The sequence below is a fragment of the Gymnoscopelus microlampas genome, assembly GCF_963454915.1.
Source record: "Gymnoscopelus microlampas genome assembly, chromosome: 18".
NCBI classification, from domain to species: domain Eukaryota; kingdom Metazoa; phylum Chordata; class Actinopteri; order Myctophiformes; family Myctophidae; genus Gymnoscopelus; species Gymnoscopelus microlampas.
Window position 1 is genome coordinate 12,060,252 of NC_139955.1, and position 19,238 is coordinate 12,079,489.

The 19,238-nt window shown below is 40.9% G+C and overlaps 1 protein-coding gene across 1 annotated transcript; it reads right to left on the reverse strand.

The window, feature by feature from the left end:
- Positions 1 to 2,537: 2,537 nt before the first annotated feature.
- On the reverse strand, positions 2,538 to 19,166 carry apool (apolipoprotein O-like; the record flags this gene model as incomplete). The annotated part of the gene is made up of 13 exons (XM_084041667.1): positions 19,130 to 19,166; positions 16,409 to 16,507; positions 15,615 to 15,743; positions 13,442 to 13,496; positions 11,399 to 11,497; positions 9,264 to 9,355; positions 8,753 to 8,854; positions 7,067 to 7,268; positions 5,152 to 5,286; positions 4,427 to 4,564; positions 3,604 to 4,089; positions 3,031 to 3,111; positions 2,538 to 2,734 (listed from the first exon to the last, which is right to left on the reverse strand). The coding sequence occupies exons 1-13, from the start codon at positions 19,139 to 19,141 to the stop codon at positions 2,538 to 2,540; spliced, it is 1,827 nt and encodes a 608-aa protein (XP_083897793.1). The 5' UTR covers positions 19,142 to 19,166.
- Positions 19,167 to 19,238: the final 72 nt, after the last annotated feature.

The window sequence follows — 19,238 nt, forward strand, 5'->3', positions numbered from 1 at the left end:
ACATTCATCGAGCTCTGGACTTAGTACATTTATTTTTTCACCATTGTGTCACTACCGAAACGAAAGTTTGTCACTACCGAAACGAAAGTTAAATCCGAAAAAATCACTAAGTGTGGAGGCCAAAATCGTCCCCCCAAAAACCTGTTAGGAGTACGTTTCAGGCAATTTAGAGTTGATTGGGTGTACTTTGCAGTGACTTTTTTTGGTCCCTAACATTCATCGAGCTCTGGACTTAGTAAATTTATTTTTTCACCATTGTGTCACTACCGAAACGAAAGTTTGTCACTACCGAAACGAAAGTTAAATCCGAAAAAATCACTAAGTGTGGAAGGCCAAAATCGTCCCCCCAAAAACCTGTTAGGAGTATGTTTCAGGCAATTTAGAGTTGATTGGTAGTACTTTGTAGTGACTTTTTTTGGTCCCTAACATTCATCGCGCTCTGGACTTAGTACATTTATTTTTTCACCATTGTGTCACTACCGAAACGAAAGTTTGTCACTACCGAAACAAACGAAAGTTAAATCCGAAAAAATCACTAAGTGTGGAGGCCAAAATCGTCCCCCCAAAAACCTGTTAGGAGTACGTTTCAGGCAATTTAGAGTTGATTGGTAGTACTTTGTAGTGACTTTTTTTGGTCCCTAACATTCATCGAGCTCTGGACTTAGTAAAAAAAAATGTTCACCATTGTGTCACTACCGAAACGATAGCACCTTGTCATCTGATAAGCTGTGTTTTATTTTATATTATTCAAAAGTAATGTATGTATTCATTACAATTTACAAACAAGGGGACCTCCCAATGAACTGCTGTGCTATGTCTAGAGAGAGACATGCCAACTGTTTACAAAGTTTAACCTCACAACCCTCGGCTGATAAAACTTGGAATGATTATACAAGCCCTTTCTACTGAACAATTGCACGTTAACGTTGCATTAATTGCTGATCTAGGATCAGTGTCAAACCCTAAATGTAACTTTAAAAATGACCAGCTCAACATGATCTACCATCAAGCTAAAAAGAATAATCCCACTGCTGAAAATACTAGTACCTGAGGGGGCTGTTAAACATTAAATCTACAGTTTAAAAATCAAAGAATAGTTGAGCAAAGCTCCCTTAAATAGACATCGCTGATATCTAACCCCTCCTCCATGTGGAGGGAGCGGACTCACGCACTCATACGTTTGCATACCTGCAATTATAGAGTTTTGCCCTCTGGGTGATGAACACTCATCTCCCTCAAAGTGTAGACCCTTGACCTCATCTGGAAAGAGCAACACGGTGAAATAAAGACTACAATGCCACTCGCAGTAGCTTCATATTTCATAACTACTTGCAACCAGGGGTGGCTTATGAAACCAAAGCTTGTTTATTGCTTCCTTTTCATATCAAGAAACTGTCTCGGGTGGGTGCTTCTGAAAAACAATTAAAAACAAAACTCGCAAGCATTCATGTGAAAAATATACACATTATTTATTTAACTAAAGCGACATTTGAGGACAGGAAGGTGTTTGATGTAAGAAAACAAAACTTCACTGGTGTGGTTTTACCATAATGATCACTGGTACAAGCATGTGTACAGTCTGCCAACACAGCAGGCTAAAGCAAATAAATTAATACACCATGCGGTAAATGAGCACAAGAGGCAATTATTATATTTAAAGGACGGCAACAAGGGGAACAATACACAACTTTGCCATCTGTTGTAAAACACTTACAGTACACTTAAGCACTATTTCTTTATCTGTCGCACATGGGTATTGCACGAAAATAGCTGATCTAAAGTACAAGCTTGTAGATCAGCTTTTTTCACTACATACCCAAAATGGGTATTCCAGATTCAAAGTGGTTTTAACAGTTCCAAATGCACAGTATATGCTTGTATTGTCTACGTATTCAGCCTGTCCTGCACTCTGCCAAGTCAAATACAAACTGACGCAGTCTACCCGTACGCAATTAGACTTGGACCATTTTATGAGGTAAGAAATAGATTTAGAAAAGGAAACACCACTGGAAATGTTGGTTCAAAGATTCCTTAACAAGCAAAGCTTCTATTTACATTACTTAACTGTTCTTTTATTTCAGAATGTAAAGACTTGGTCTGAATGAGAAGTGGAGATGACAGCGTTGTTGTTGTTGTTCTGGTGACTCTCAGCTTGTGCGTGTGCTGTACAGGTCGTCATCTTCAGGGCTGGACTGGCCGAAGTCCATCATGGCTGAGTCGGTCTGAAAACCAGCTTTCCCTAGAGGACGAGAGGGCAAGGGTTAGTAGTAGCGGCCGGTCGTATAATGGTTAAAGAATACACACGTTACTTGTTGGGGTGATGTGTGTGTGTCAGTAGCGTACGGTGGGTTCTAACGCGGACCGGGCCAGATTCTTAACCCCAGCTCGTCATTGCTCGTCATAGCCATTGTTGCGCGAGCTCGGGCTCGCGCAACAATGGCTGATAAGTGACAGTCTATTGATAATTACCATCAGCGTTAATGCAAGCGAGAGAAACGTGAATAAAACACAATATGCAAGTATAGTTGGGAAGCGGCTTAGTTTGGGTTGAGTTGCTGGCTCGTTGATAGCAGAGAGGTCTGTAGGCGCAACTGCGCCGCTCGAATCCGGGGAGCAGGGGCGCACTTATGGTGCTGCTGGCCGCGGAGATGGTTGCTGGTGGTGGCGGGTCTGGCGTTGTGGTGGGCGCTGCTGGTTGTGGCCCCACTGGCACCCCACCAGCAGCCGCTGGTGCCTGGCAAGAGAACCGGTTTGACGGGGAAACCGTTTTTTAATGGCCACCCATTAACAATTCGGCCGAATGCAAATAAGCCCGATTTGAAAACAAAGGCGAATTTCTGTGGTTGGCAACAACAGAATAGGGTGAGGGGTGCTAATGTTGTTATGTTGATTTTTTTTGTTTTTCTTTCCCCTGGGGGAGCAGAGTTTTATAGACCGGGCCATACGCCCTTGGTGTGTGTGTGTGTGTGTGTGTGTGTGTGTGAGTGTGTGTGTGTGTTATCGTATACTGTATAGTCCACATTATATTACCTCCGGAGGTCTCTGCGGTAGCAGGTGTCTGCACTGGGGCTGGTGGGGGTTCTGTCACAGCTGATGCTTCAACTGCAGGTCCAGCTTCAGACACAGCTTCTACCACTGCTTCTGGGCTGGCTTCTACCACTGCTTCAGACACGGCTTCTACCACTGCTTCTGGGCTGGCTTCTACCACTGCTTCAGACACGGCTTCTACCACTGCTTCTGGGCTGGCTTCAGACACGGCTTCTACCACTGCTTCTGGGCTGGCTTCAGACACGGCTTCTACCACTGCTTCTGGTGCAGCTTCAGACACGGCTTCTACCACTGCTTCTGGTGCAGCTTCTACCACTGCTTCTGGTGCAGCTTCTACCACTGCTTCTGGTGCAGCTTCTACCACTGCTTCTGGTGCAGCTTCTACCACTGCTTCTGGTGCAGCTTCTACCACTGCTTCAGAAACGGCTTCTACCACTGCTTCTGGTGCTGCTTCAGACACAGCTTCTACCACTGCTTCTGGTGCAGCTTCAGACACGGCTTCTACCACTGCTTCTGGTGCAGCTTCAGACACGGCTTCTACCACTGCTTCTGGTGCAGCTTCAGACACAGCTTCTACCACTGCTTCTGGTGCAGCTTCAGACACAGCTTCTACCACTGCTTCTGGTGCAGCTTCAGACACGGCTTCTACCACTGCTTCTGGTGCAGCTTCAGACACAACTTCTACCACTGCTTCTGGTGCAGCTTCAGACACAACTTCTACCACTGCTTCTGGTGCAGCTTCAGACACAGCTTCTACCACTGCTTCTGGTGCAGCTTCAGACACGGCTTCTACCACTGCTTCTGGTGCAGCTTCAGACACGGCTTCTACCACTGCTTCTGGTGCAGCTTCAGAAACGGCTTCTACCACTGCTTCTGGGCTGGCTTCAGCAGGTACTGGTATGGGGGTGGGTTCCTGAGATGCAGCTATGGGCTCAGTTGGAGCCGTTGTGGGGGAGGTGGTCTGCTCTGGGCTGGATACAGGTTCCTCAGAGGCAGCGGGGACAGAACCAGGCTCAGCTGGAGCAGATTCTACCACAGCTTCTGGACACAAGACAAGATACACAACATCAGTGGCAAGCACAGCAAGAGGATCCAAAATGCAGTGGTGTAACACAGATAATATACTGTACTTCAGTTAGAAAAATTAAATGTCCTCATTATGCAGAATGCACATTTGAGAATCACAGACATCATGTTATTGTCCGTTTATACCGTCAGATAAATGTAGTGGAACACAAAGTACAATATTTTACTCTGAAATGGAGTAGAAGGATAAAGTAGCAAAGAATGGAAATACTGCCAAAGTGTGTGTGTTTGTGTGTGTGAGAGAGCGAGACCGAGACAGACAGAGAGAGAAGGAAATCAATATTCTTAGCACCTGTGGAGGTGCTCTGTGCAGGGGAGAGTTCAGGTGGAGGTGATGACGACTCCTCCACCACAGAGGAGGTAGGTGTGAGGAGTTCAGATGGTTCCTCAGCAGCAGGTGTAGAAGATTCAGCTGGTGCAGATTCCTCTGCTGGAAGGAGCAGAAGAGAAACAGCAGCGACGGGGTCAGTGAGAGGTAATGCAGTACATCACCGGAGAGGTGGTTGTTTAACTGCTATATCCACTTATAACTCAGAGCGTGTACAAATGAAACCAAATGTTGTTTAACTGCTTTATCCACGTATGACTCTGTGAGTGTACAAATGAAACCATTTGGTTTCATTTGTACACAGAATTTTACCGCTGGTTTCATTCTTAACCACCTCGATCTTCATCAAACCACGTTCAACCTGAGTAGAGAATGCTCTATGGCTCCTCTCTCTCTGCCAGCTTGAACAAAATCTATAATGTGTGTGTGTGTGGGCCGTATGCGACACATTAAAGACCGTTTCCATGCCAGCAGCATGGAAACCGCAAATCTTCTCTCTCCTACACTAAACATTTATTAACGGTATGGAATATATGTCCGCTATTCTACAAAAATGCAAACGTCTAAACACTGGAATAACATTGACTGTAAAATAAATAAATAGAATCCCAGTGACTGTGCAAAAGTGTCATTGAATTGAGGGTAATACAGTATGTGCATGGGAAGCGGAGATCAATATTTAGATTTACTTGATGTAGGTCCTGAAGGTTCCTGAGAAGCAGCGCTGATGTCCTCAGCTGGAGGCGTTTCCACCGCGGTGGGGGAGGAGGTCTGGATGGGAGCCTCAGAGTCAGGCTCTGCTGGGGCACCTTCTACCACAGCCCCTGGACACGACAAGAGAGACCAATAGGGCTGAAACGGTCAATCGTACTGTATAACCCATTAAGACCTGAGGCGAATCTTATAAATGTTTTCTAAATCCTAACAGTTTTTTGATTTTTTTTTTTTTTTAAATGTTCAAGATTGTTTTTTTAACACATCGGGTGCCAGCATTTTTTCATAACAACTTACCGTGGGTGCCAGCATTCTCCCCATTGACTCCCCATTGACTCCGCGTGCGTTACAAGCAAATCCACGCAAAAAAAAGCATCGATTCATGTTCTGCCATGAGCCTGGCTACAGGCTGGAACCATAACATTCCACTCGCGGGTTACAACGGGGGGGGGGATCGCGCATCGCGCATGACTGGTTTTCCCCACAGGAAACAGATTCGGAGATATAGGCGTTTCAAAGTAGGAAATAGACAGGAAGCGGATGGGGGGGAAAAAAGTGTTTCCGGTGAGCGATCTGGCACTTCCTTCGCAGGATTACAATGGGTGCTCCCAGAGCTGCTCTAGCCCCGCCCGCGCGGAGAAAAACGAAAAAAACCAAAAGACTGAAATCACGGTTCAGACCGTGTTCGGCACCGAAGCTTCGGAACCGCCACTATGTAAACACACGGTTCAGACCGTGTTTGGCACCCGATGTGTTAATAGCCAAAGAAATCTAAAGTGACACAGATGCGTTCCAGGTCTTAATGGGATAATATATCGGCGATTCTCAACCAGTGCCACTGGTGGGCAGTGAGGATATTGCAAGTGTGTAATGTAAACATTTCTTAATCGTGCCATTTATGTTTTCACTACAATGTGAAATGCTTATCTTTGGTCCATTTTACGAAATGAAAATCTATTCAGCTATATGAAGCAATGGGTTCAGATACTGTGTGATGAGCATTTACCATGATTTTGTACTTTATGGTCTGATAATTGTTTATCAGATCAGAAGAATAATTGACTTATTAATAACTTTATAGACCAATATTGGCCTATCACAGATACATCGTAACATGTATCTGTGATAATGTATATGTTTCTGAAATGCAGTGTTATAAAAATAATGTATTTATTTTACATAACAAAATGCAAAAGAGATGGAGTAATTGGGTAACAGAAATGGTTCTATCGTGTGTGTGTGTGTGTGTGTGTGTGTGTGTGTGTGTGTGTGTGTGTGTGTGTGTGTGTGTGTGTGTGTGTGTGTGTGTGTGTGTGTGTGTGTGTTGTTTTGGCTGTAAATCAAATGGAAACATTTGTAGATGGCCAGAATACCCTCATAGGACAAAAACTACACAGTGCTGCTATGAATCACTCCCCCAGTTTGAACATCACAACACTATGAATTGTGGGGTTGCTCGTCTCAAGCAAAGTCTGCATCAGTATATAGACTTATGGAAAGTGTGCATGAAGGGATCAAAAAGTCTGAAAATTAGATTGACAAAATGTCCATGAGTGCAGACATTGAGACTGGGCCACAGAGGAAAAAAAGGGAGTGAAGCCGTCACAATTATTATATAAACACCTGAAAGCAATTATTTGAGCTAATCGTGATTATTTTGTATAATTGTTAGAATTGTTTCCATTCATGTATAAAAACAGCTGGATGAAATTAAATTAACTGCTCTGTGCAATTAATGTTTACAAAGCCGCAAATAAATGTCATGATTGTGCACCCTAAGTGAGACGACAGAGACAGATGCAAGCACGCACGCACACACACACACACACGCAAACACAAACACACACACACACCAGAGAGAGAAGGAAGTGGTAATAACGTCAGTAGTACCTGGGCTCTGGTCAGCTGGTGAAGGTTCCTCTGTTACGACAGGAGCTGCTGGTTCTTCGCCCACAGGAACAGGAGCAGGCTCGGCAGCTATAGATTCAACCACTGTCTCTGTGTCAGAGGAAGGGGCGCTCTCTGCTGGAGGGGGCTCTGGAGCAGGAGACTCGTCCACAACTGGAGACTCTGGCTTTGGCAATTCTTCTGGCTGATTGTAAAAGAAAGCATCATCAAGAGGAGCTGGACAATAAGTCAAATTCTCCAATATACTGTAGATGGTTCACCCAAATACTCTCATGCGTAGGACACAAGGGAAAAAAAACCTTGGCCATGTCCTCTAACAGCTAACCAACAAGGATTTATTTATTTGGTATCCAGGAAAACAAGACATACGTTCATTATGGGTTGGAATGTTCCCCGTTACTATTTTGAAACCAACTACTAACAATAATATAATCGATAGATTGAATAGACTGACAGATATACATACAAATATGTGGAGGAACTGAAAGTATTCATACATCATATGATATAAACTATTTCACCAACATCCTCTCATCTATCGGTTGTTTAGAAATTGTCTATTTGAAATGGTTTAGAGGAAAGGTTATGGAAACGTCAAATACTGACGTCAGTCGCTCCAGAAATATCAGAATAGTGTGGTACAAGTCACATCAAGTAAGTCTCTTCAGTCTCACTTTGAAGTCTGACGCTCATTATGGGAACGCAGTGCACATTACTACACACATACCATTACAGTCACCATCAAATGTCTTTCAGGGCATTTTTGGGCTTCCTTGGTTTAACCATTTGTAAGCCCTATAGGTTATTTCTCATATGATGATTTGACAAATAGTTCTTTTTTTACAAAAACATATCACTTACACAGCCTTTAACATATTTGCGTTTGACTTAATGGCACTTAGATCAAGACCCTTAACTTTTGGAAAGAGAAATAACGTTTTTTTGGGACCGCCAACCGAAGATTCTCCGCCGACCCATGTTGCTACTAAATTACGCAGATGATATGACAACAGTAAGATATATTACATTTTATAAGCTGTTGAGTAGATAGAAGAATTCCACTGCCTGTAATGTTACCACAGCTGTATTTATAAGTGCATGTCACAGGAAAAACTTTGACCCTTGGCTGGAAATGTTTTGGTAATACTGAATGCAGCATGCGTCATCAAATTTATTTTTGTATTATTTTCGAAGGCAAACATTGAATTTCAAGATAAAAATACAAGAAGATCAGTGATGTTTTTATCTGCGCGTCCCGCATCAGGGACACATTTTATTAAAAATAAGAACGCATTAAACAAACTAACGTGCGCGAGAGAGAGAGAGACGCACAAACAGGCTGGTGTGTGTGAGAGATACAGTATATCTGCATTACTCCATGTCCTCTACAAAGCTAGACCCTTTTATTACTTAAGTCAAGAGTGGTTCAAATAACTCTTGATTCATTTAAATTAGTTCTGGATTGCTGCTTTAAAGAGCAGTCAGTTCCAACTATTTTGGGAGGGAGGGCTTTCTATTTTTAACTTGCGGGTGACGTAACATGCTGATCAGTTGTCAGTGGCATCAGCTGTAAAAGAAACGTTATTACAGCGTCACTATCGGTGGTTATATGGACGTTACATTACTAGTGGGGGGGTGTAGTGGTTTTAAGGATGTTGGTTGGTTTACCTGAGGTGGGGGGGCTGGAAGTTCCTTTGGTTTGGACTTGAACAGAGAGGACACAGCAGAGCCGCTCCACTGGCCTGCAGAATAGATCTTCTTACCCGTCAACTGTGGAGGAGCCGAGGCATCAGAGTTCAATAACAATCATGAATAGGGCATTATATCTCAATAACAGAACTCCTATCAAAGAGTAGTCAAAAAGGCTGGTGTGGTCTTTAAGCTCAATTAATACCGCACAAAGTTATTGCTTGCAGACCGGAACAGATCGTCAAACCAATATCACATTGCATTGCGTTGTTAGCTTGAAGATCTGTTCATTTTGTTAGCTGTTCTTGTCTGCAACCAACAGTATAAATTAGGCATTAGTCCCTGATTGTTTGGGTAGAATGAAAAGGAGCAATGCTCTGGCAGGGGTGTCGGCAATTGCCACTCCCTAGCATTTTAACCCCAAATTCAGTTCTTGTATGCATATTTTCTGAATGGGATCTGAGCTAAGTGTTGGTCATACTACTGTTACCTTCACTACAGCAACGGTTTGGGCCGGGTAGCACACAGCGGCACCAGCGCTCGCCATGCCCAGAGGAGCAGCCACTCTCTGAAGACGAGAACCTGTACACAATATCAACCATTATCGTTGGGATTAGGGTTACAGCTGCCTGAATTAAATAATAGTCTAACATAAAGCCTAATTTATTCTATACATCAATAAATCAGCGGTGTCACTCGCAGAGAATAACTGATTTTCAAGTGAAAAAGCCTTGGGGCTGGGATCATAACCACATTACCACGGTTATGTCATGCATACCACAGGGTTGAGCTATTAATGTCATCACCTTTCTTTTTTGCTAGGGAACGTTACAGTACAGGAGTGCATATGTTGTGTGGTGTGAAATGTAAACTGTAAAAAGTGGTTAATATCTACAGATAACATTCAATTGATGAACACACAAAAAATTGCAAAAATGGCAGATCAACATCAGAACGTGTTGCATCGCAACGCATTGTGCGCTAGTAGATATGCTATTTTTGGCTGAATGTCCGCCCCCGAAACAGTACACTAGGGTTCATTCACTCATGCACTCCGTCATTTCACAGTGGGACAACCCTGAGTCCTCGCAGACTTATCAGGAAAGTGCATCACCATGTCAAAGTTATTTTTTTGTGTACATTTTTGAAAGCATACAATAGGGCTTGAGTGCTTAAAACCAGGCAAAGACCAAACTAATGCTAACACAATCAGAGATCGCATCAGACCGGTAATTGACGGTTTTGAACGTTATTTCATGAATAAGACCAGAAAATATAATTCCTTCGGACATCCGGACATGGGTTAAAAAAATCACTTATTATTATCACTATAGTCAAAGCTGTCCTACCACAATTCAACAACAATGCACACGCATTTGAAGATGAAACATCCAACAGACAGAGACTTCACAGCAGCTGTCGATCACTGTGATTACGAGGTCAAGTCGCACTCAGGTTAAACCGTGATGTTTAACACAAAGACATGTACATGTAATAGACGGTGGCATCTAATAAACCTTTACCACTTGAACTGAAAAAAGCTCTATGAGGAGTCAGGACTGTACAAATCTCAGCAAAAGCTTGATCAACTTTCCCGAAGCGGCTCTAAGTACTGTAGATGCACCACTGAATGACCTACAGTATGTCGCTATAACCTGTGAGTAGCCTATATTTTGATGTATTGCCCCGGTCAGCTGTGGTAATCAACGTTATGAGGGATTATTCCTAAGTGCCTATATTGTTCAGTAAGCTTTGATTGTTCGTTATTCTGGAGAAAATATGTTCTAATAAACAGATGATGCATTAGGGTATTTTGTTGAGAAATCATTACACATTTAGCCACGCACACAAAAAGTAGCTAATTAATATACCACAAGGTTAAGCTGGTTAGGCTATATTAAAATGTACATTTTATCAGGCTACTCCTTTATGTTCAAATACATCTGTAACTGTTGTTAGGCTACATTTATGCACCTGCTTGTCGTTCATGCATTAAAAATGGATATGACCGTAATTTTTTTTATCAGATGTCCGGTTATCATTCCGGACATCCTCATGGACCATTATGTTCAAGGTGCTGTCTTGTTCCGCTTTATATCACAATAACATGTTGGGGCACGTATGTATATGTGTAGCTCACGTAGACATGTTGTGTCTTTAAACATTGTGTTTAGAGTACAGAAGTCCTGACGTCACTCGTTCATCCCCTGGTTCGTAAAGTCATTTCGCTATGGAGAATAACATTGGGTCATCTTAGAATCGTCTCATATAAGAATTGTGTTCCAAAAATAAACTAACTGTCTCAGCGATATTGTCAGGGAGGTGGCTCTGTATGGTTTATGATAGTCAGTCACTCATATCTGAAACAGTCTGTTTCTGGCGAAAATTTAACGAATTCGTCGGAACATTACATTTTCTCACCGTCAGTTGATGGTTCATATCCATAAGAGTAAAACCGCCGGCGTCATTTGTTTATTTTTGGAACACAGTTCTTATTTGACGTGATATTAAACACGTCTATGGGAATTCAGAATAGGGGGGAAAAACCGCGACCCAGGTAGGATGTGTAAATTACGTCAGACTTCGGTGCTGTATTATTGTTGTAATGACTGGTAGTGTGGTTACCTTTCCGTGCTAGGAATGCCCCCAGCAGGCCAGCCATGGTGATACACCCCACTCTGGGCACAAAGCCAGGAGGAGGGTCTTTTAGGAAATGATACACATCTGGAGAGAGAGAGATCATAAAGATAAAAAATATCATTAACTGCATGAACCCTAGCGTCCCTGTTTTGGAGAGAAGTTAACAAAATAGCAGATCTACAAGCTCACAACACAACACATCACAACACGACGCATTGTGCGCTCGTAGATCGGCGAAGAGTTTCGGTGCAGAGGGAAACGAGGACGGAGCCTAGTATAGAGCCCTGGGGGTCTCTGGTCAAACAAGTAATCATTGCTGTCAGGCAGAAACCTCTTATCTCCATATTTTAACTTTTTGTGTTTTTATTTTGTTATGTAATGCCCTACTTGATCATACTACAGCGTCACACTGAAGTATCAAAAGTAGCAGATCCGCAAGCTCGAAACGCGGCGCGAAGCGACGCGTTTTGAGCTTGTAGATCTGCTACTTTTGCTGTTTTTGAATTTGAATTTCCACCCAATACAGGATTTAAGTGGGTTTAAGTGGTTCAAGTAATACTCCAATTTTCTTCAACCTTCATCTCCATGTCCTGATCGTTAGAAGGAATGATTGATACGTGATAATTATGTCTGTCAAATGCTCTCTGCAGGAAAACAAAAGCGATACAGTTGTTCTGCATGGACATCAAAATCTCTCCTTCGCCTCTAGGAGGCAATGGTCTCGGGAACTGCTTTAGATCCAACCTTTGCAGTGAATTTGGGTTATTAATAGGCTGGCCTCAGACAGCAAAGGGTAATGTTCAGAAAGGGACCGGGAAATTGCATTTTCTCAGTCGGCATTGCATGTAATTAAAAACATCTTTTGTGTCGTTTTTTTATTGATTGGACACAGTTAATGTCACAAATTTACCAAACATCCTTCCATAAATTTGACAGTGAAGCATAAACATAAGTAAAACCAAGCTAACAGATTGGATTTTTCTCTGGGTATGTTTAGACTGGTACTTTATGAACACTGAATTTGATAATGCTTGTTATCGTTTCCTTGCGAAATAAACAAGCTTGTTCTACACTTGCATTCATTTTGACTCATTCTGGACTATAAAGAAGCAACTAGGCAAAACATGTATTGATTGAATGTATTGAATCACTGTCCTATGTGAAGGAAATTTAAGAGTAGACTCAATCCTCAGCGGCTGTTAGAAGAAAAACAAAATGTATTCTAAATGAATCACATTTGCCTTAGGGGTTGAGTTAATACACTCTTGGATAGGCTGGCCAAGAATTTATGGCCGTGGCGAAGTTTTCCAATTTCGTTCTCCAAATCATGGCGCAACTTTTGAGTGTTGGATAATGTCTCCAGGAGACTTCTATGTCTCTACTCAAATCACGAGGGAAGGTGGCAATTTCAGATTTTAAAGCTTTCAGAGAGGCTTGGCGAGATAGCTTTAGATCATTTCTTATTCTTTGTGGAGTGAACAGTGTCTCCTCTTCTATCTTGCAACAACAAATTCAGGCACCATTTTACTTTTCAAAGTTCACATTCAAATGAAATACAGCTCTATGCTAATGTTATGCTGTCTCATTAAATAATGAGTATGTTTTTTACGTACGTAATCAAGTCAGGATTAAAATGCGTTGATATTAAAAAAGAAATCAGGAGCTGTGAGACTGCTGGATTTGTAAAGATTATCAAACGTGCTAATATCATAAGCCTTTTGTTTGCTGCAGAGCTTATTTTTTTGTAATTTATGTAAAAACCTGAAAGCCAGCAAAAACTTTGCTTTAACCTGGAGTCCTTTTCATAGACGTTATGTGTAGTATGTTATAGAATCTGTCAAGTTGACAGATCCTTGGAGAGAGGGGGGGTGTAATTCAATGTGTTTTCTATTTGGTTATTTTGTACCGTGTTTAAATGTTTCTCATAACAAAGTAAAGTTGAAAAAGAAAAATAGTTCTTTGGGGAGGGACACCCCCAGAGCATGAATGTTAAACAGCCATGTTGTTATGTGTTTACTGTTGACTCACCTTCTCCAGCGTGGTAAATGTGTAAACCTCCATTCTTCACAGAGACACAGGCACCCTGTAGAGAACACAACATCATCACAGGGATCATGGAACATTACCATGGCGTCAGTGTCAGCACAATAATCTAGATGTCACATCTCCGAGCTTCAGGGTTTGACAGCGGCACCCATCTGGAAGCCAGACCACAGGCTCTTCCTGTCTGACTCCTGGGCGTCTGATGTGTGCAGAAACGTACGCCGTGGACGTGCTCCCATTGTGTGGGAATCGTGCAATCGTGACTTGCAGCACATCATTTGAAGATTTCTTTTCGAAAGAGAAGAACCTCAAATATCACACTTTTAAAAATGTTTTATTCAGTGGAAGAAATGGGCTTCCACGGAACTGTGCTCTGTAACCACATGAAAAGGATAGATGGATGTGAAGAGATACGACGCACATAGAATGCAACAAAGCGATGGAATCAACAGAATGAAGAGAAGGAATTGAACAAAGGGATAGAATGCATGAGTTCAGTTCAGTTCAGCTGAATAATCACCCAGCCGAGGTGGGTGTAATTAGATTTTGGTGCCGCATGGCAGGGTTGTCTGGGTTAACTCAGTCCAACCACATCAGCAACATTAAGCATAGACACTCATCACTATCACTACACACAATACAAACACACACACACACACACACACACACACACACACACACACACGGCAGGTGGGCCTACATGTCGCAGATGTAAAAGGAATGTTATGAAAAATAATTTAATCATTCCAACATCTTTTATCTTCGTCATGCCGATAACCGATTGTGTTAAAAGATTGTGTTCTTTCTGCGAATAATGCAGCTACTGCTTAACTGGCAACTCCCCTGTGTGGGACTGATATCTTACCATCTCCATCTATGCTAGGATAGAGATCATTAACCCATTCAATCCGGGAACGCATCTGTGTCATTTTAGATTTCTTTGGCTATTCAAAAATAGCAAATATACAAGCTCATAGCTATAAGCTTGTAGATCTGCTATTTATTTATTTTTGAAAAATCTTGAAAATGTGTGCAAATCTTTGAATATATATATATTTAAAGCAAACGTTAGTAACTGCCAAATGTCTCAACAAATGTCTTAAATTTTCTGAAAGACGTGTATTATTATATTATATGTTTTTGGCCGCCGATCCCCATCATACTATGTTGTTCCAGGGACCCCCCAGAAGCAAAGATCTGAGTTAAAAATGTTATGATTGATGAAATGATTGAATGGGTTACTAGATCTCTATGGAGCTTTTCAGACGGGGAGCGACGCCTGCGCTCTTGCTTGGATCAGCAAGGTCTAGGGTTGGGATCCCTAACATTGAGGAACCAGAATCAGTTCCATTACATTTGGAACCAGGTTTATCATACTGTCAGAGCTGGTTATGTGGGCTTCACGTCTGCTATACAATTACAATACCGCTGGTTCTCACACTCTTTTTATATCAAGGACCACCATGACTCAGAGAGAGTACAAATGGAACCAAATGGACCCGGTAAGTGTCCATTTGGTTCCATTTGTACACTCTCAGAGGGTTCATTTGAAAAAAAAAAAAAAAAAAAAAATTCTACGGCATCCCTAGAATGTACATGTTTAACAGTTACACAAACCAGAGATTTCAGAGAATTTTCAGACAAAAATACAAACACAACACATTCATCACACACACAGCGTTAACGCTTGCTGTTCATGATCCCATTATATTGGTACCATTTCTTTATGTAGATACATTGCCATTAGTCTGATGAATATCTGATATCTGCTGCTGTTATACATGTATTTTATTTGCACAAGACACAGACAAAGTTTGTCTTTAGTGTACTTCTATTATCCCTAAACTTCGTTGCCATTTTTTACTATTTTTAAAAACATTTTCACAACGTGTCGATGTAGATCGGCTAGTTGAACTATTTGAAAATGTTTTTAAAAATAGTAAAAAATGGCAAAGAAGTTTAGGGATAATGGGTAAGGCACCGGCGAAGATAGGGCCCTTGATATTTGTACTCCTATTTAAAATGTGTAACTGTAATTCATGGGTAGCTTGCACAACAAATAATGTATTCTAAAGAAAAGGAAAAAAACTGTAAACTTGTGATTTGAAAACAAGTTGAGTCGAGTTGTATTACAACCATCACAGAAACGGATCATTACCTGGACAACCTGGACACAGGGGACTATGGTCTCTCTCATGTAACCGAAGCCATTCTGAAGAGCCCCGGGCTTCTCTGCAACAAACTTAAACTGACCAGTGGCCTGTGGCAGCGTGTTGTAGAGGGACAGCTGGGGAGAAAATACAACAGAGGTGGTCAGCCATTTTATCCAACCACTTAAGATGAACAGCCTTGTGATCTGCAAGCCCACAAGCCGTCACAATGCAACGGGTTGTAAAGCTTGTTACAAAAGATTTTTTTTTTTTTACTTAGAGGACACTCTTATCCATAGTGACTTACGAGCACAGAACACATGTGAAATATACAATACAATTCAAAATGTATCAAAAATATGGGCAGGCAGCATGCAAAACACTGCATTTTTGATGATAAATTGTTTAATTGGGTTTTTGATACAGAACAATGGAACATAATAAAAACATTTCTGTGTGCCTTTTGGCTTTGTAAACAAAAAATGCACAGGGCAGATATAACAATTAACTTAATGTAAAAAGGAATGACTGACAATAATTTCATACTTTCCAACATTTTAAAAAATAGCTAAAATAGCCGAATTCCAAGCACACAACAAACACATCAACGCGCTGTGAGCTTGTAAATCTGTGATTTTGCCATTTTGGCTATTTTTGAGATTTTTTGATTACATTTATGAAACATGTTCCAGAGATGAATTTATACAGGTGAAAGGAAACTATTCTGACGATCATGCTTAATAATTGCGATTATGTCAAATATAATTAGGCAATGATGTAATAATTAAGTGACAGGACTAACCGTTTCTTGGGGGATGAGCCCCTCCGTTGGAGGCTCGGTGACTCTGTAGACACGGATGGAGGCGATGCCCAAAACCGCCGGGACGGCCACCATCACCACCTGCATCATGGATGGTACAATGGACAATCATTAGAACATTGGTTCTCGAAGGGGCCCTTGAGGGAGTTCCTGGGGGTCCGCAGCCAAATGATAGGTTGTTATGAACCAAATGGATCCTTATAAATCTGCAACTCAGAGAGTGTACAAATGGAACCAAATGGACCTTTAAATGAACATTGATTTTACAAAATGAATTGGGGTCCCAGAGATAGAAATGCCATTAAATGGGGGTTCGTAGCCTAATGCATGTCAAACTGGGGGTCCTTGAAATTAAAATTATTGAAAATCACTGCTAGAGCCATAAAAATCTTCTTGGTCCTTGGCAAATATTTTAAAATGGGGGTCTGCGGGCTAATAAGTGTCAATTTAGGGGTCCTTGACATGAAAAACCAATGCAGAACCACTGCATTAATTAATTGTCAGTTTTGTCACATCAAATAATTACAATTAACGATTGAATTTATTTTTTGGCGTGGAACATTGGAACAGAATGTATAAAAATAACATACATAAATGACTGACAATGACCGATACCAATAATCTAAATAAATAATGTGCAAAATAGGCCATATCATATCATTTACCGTAATTTTATACTCAAAGGTTGTAAAAATAATAATAAATAAAATTGTGGAAAATATTGGGGCTTGTAGATCTGCTATTTCCATTATCTTTGAAATGGATGACATTTTTTCCATATGGAATCTATTATGACGATTGATTGATTATGCAAAAATATTTGCAATTATCATCAAATAAAATCACTGTGATTAGTGCTTATGTGATAATAATTGTGACAGGCCTACTCAATATAATAGAGTGCATTCAGCTTAAACTACAGATACTGTTAAACGACAGCCTTTTGATTCAGAACGCTGCTGATTGAGTCCTTACTATAAATCTATAATGCCAAATAAAGTGGATCATCATGACTCCAGTTCTTTCAGATCTTTACACTGGCTACAAAATACTACTGTGGTTTATAAAAAGCACTGAATGGTTCAGAGCTAAAATACATTTGATGAACAATTGATGTTGAGCTGCAGCTGGACACCATGAACTTCATTAGAACTCTACATGGAGAAGCAGCGTTCTGTTTTAATGCACTACTGTACAGTACATCTGTACAACTCCCAGAAAACTGCAGGTCTACTAACAACTCTGTTAGTAGACTGATGACCTTTTTGTTTGCAGCTGCCTTTTACTGTAGTTTTAAAGTAACATCATTATTTTTCCTGTTTTATTTTCTTTTTACACTCAACTACATATTTTTTATTGCATAATACGTTTTTTAATTTCTTAATCCTTAATGTTTAGCGTAAAACACTTTGAATTGCCATTTGTCTTGTTGTTGAAATGCACTATATCTGCTATACAAAATGTAAAGGAGCTTTATTGGCATGAGAACGTTTACATTGCCAAAGCATGTGTCAAAACGTAATAAAAACTATTTAAGAGGAACATGGGGAAAGTGTGTACAGGTGGACGGGGTACACATACAAATAAACGTGTTTGCCTGGAACTAAACTGAGCAATTAGGTTTCTGGTGGTGAAAAGTAAGTACATTTACTCAAGTACTGACCTTAAGTACAATTCTGAGGTATTTTTACTTTACTGTAGCATTTTACACAAATGTCAGTACTTTCCCTTTTACACCACTACATCACAGAGGCAAATATTACACTTTCACTTTATTATTTGCCAACTTTAGTTAGTAGTTACTTTGCAGATTTGGATAATTATTGCAAACCATACATTACTGTGTTCTGTATCTCGGTAGCCCTGAAACATGACTGTTGTATACAAGCGTCATTTGAACCATGGCTAGTATCTCGGCTACATTGTAAATGAGGGCCTGGCCCTCAACTGTACTCTGAGCTGAAATAAAGGTTATGATGATGATGATGACATTAACCGCCTCGCCCTATACATTTCAGCCATTTAAACCATTTAAAAATAGCCGATCTACAATTTGTAGATCTGCCATTTAAAAAATATGTGTACACATTTGAAAACCTGTGAAATGGAGACATTCAACGAGAACTTCTACTTTAAGTATATTTTGATGCCAGCACTTTTGTACCTTTACTCAAGTACATTTTTGAATAGAGGACTTTTACTTGTAACAGATATCTACATTGCAGTATTGATACTTTTACTACTGGGTATCCTCTTAGCAAACCTTGTATTGAACTGTACTCTCCTGTGCTTTGTTTTGCAAACTGCTCAGTATTCAATAACTTAAATAAAACATGAGTACTTCTTCCACCATGCTGTTTAAGGACAACGTGTTCTAACGGCAAAACAAACACCAACAACCAGTTTAAAAACGTGTCAAGGCGGTTGAAAACGTTCATCAAAAAGACGTGTGTTGATGCGTGTCGTTTAAAGTGCAAACAGAACAAACTAACACGTGTATTTCTACTAGTTCTTAACGTCACAGCCCAGCCCACACACTCATAATAATAACACACAGCACTGAGAGAGTTCATTAACGTGCACAATACGACCTACGACGACACCTTCACGCTTTAAAAAACGACTATTGTTTCATTTTATATAAAACCTGTGGAGAAACAGGTCAACTTTAAGATGAATTAAAATGTGAAAACAAACATTCACCTTGGCCGCCATGACAGCCCTGCCTCCTCCTCCTTCTTCTGTCGTCTTGGGTCGCAGGTTTCTGACGTCATCCATTTGTGTTGGGGGGGGGAGTTAGCTACTGTCACCT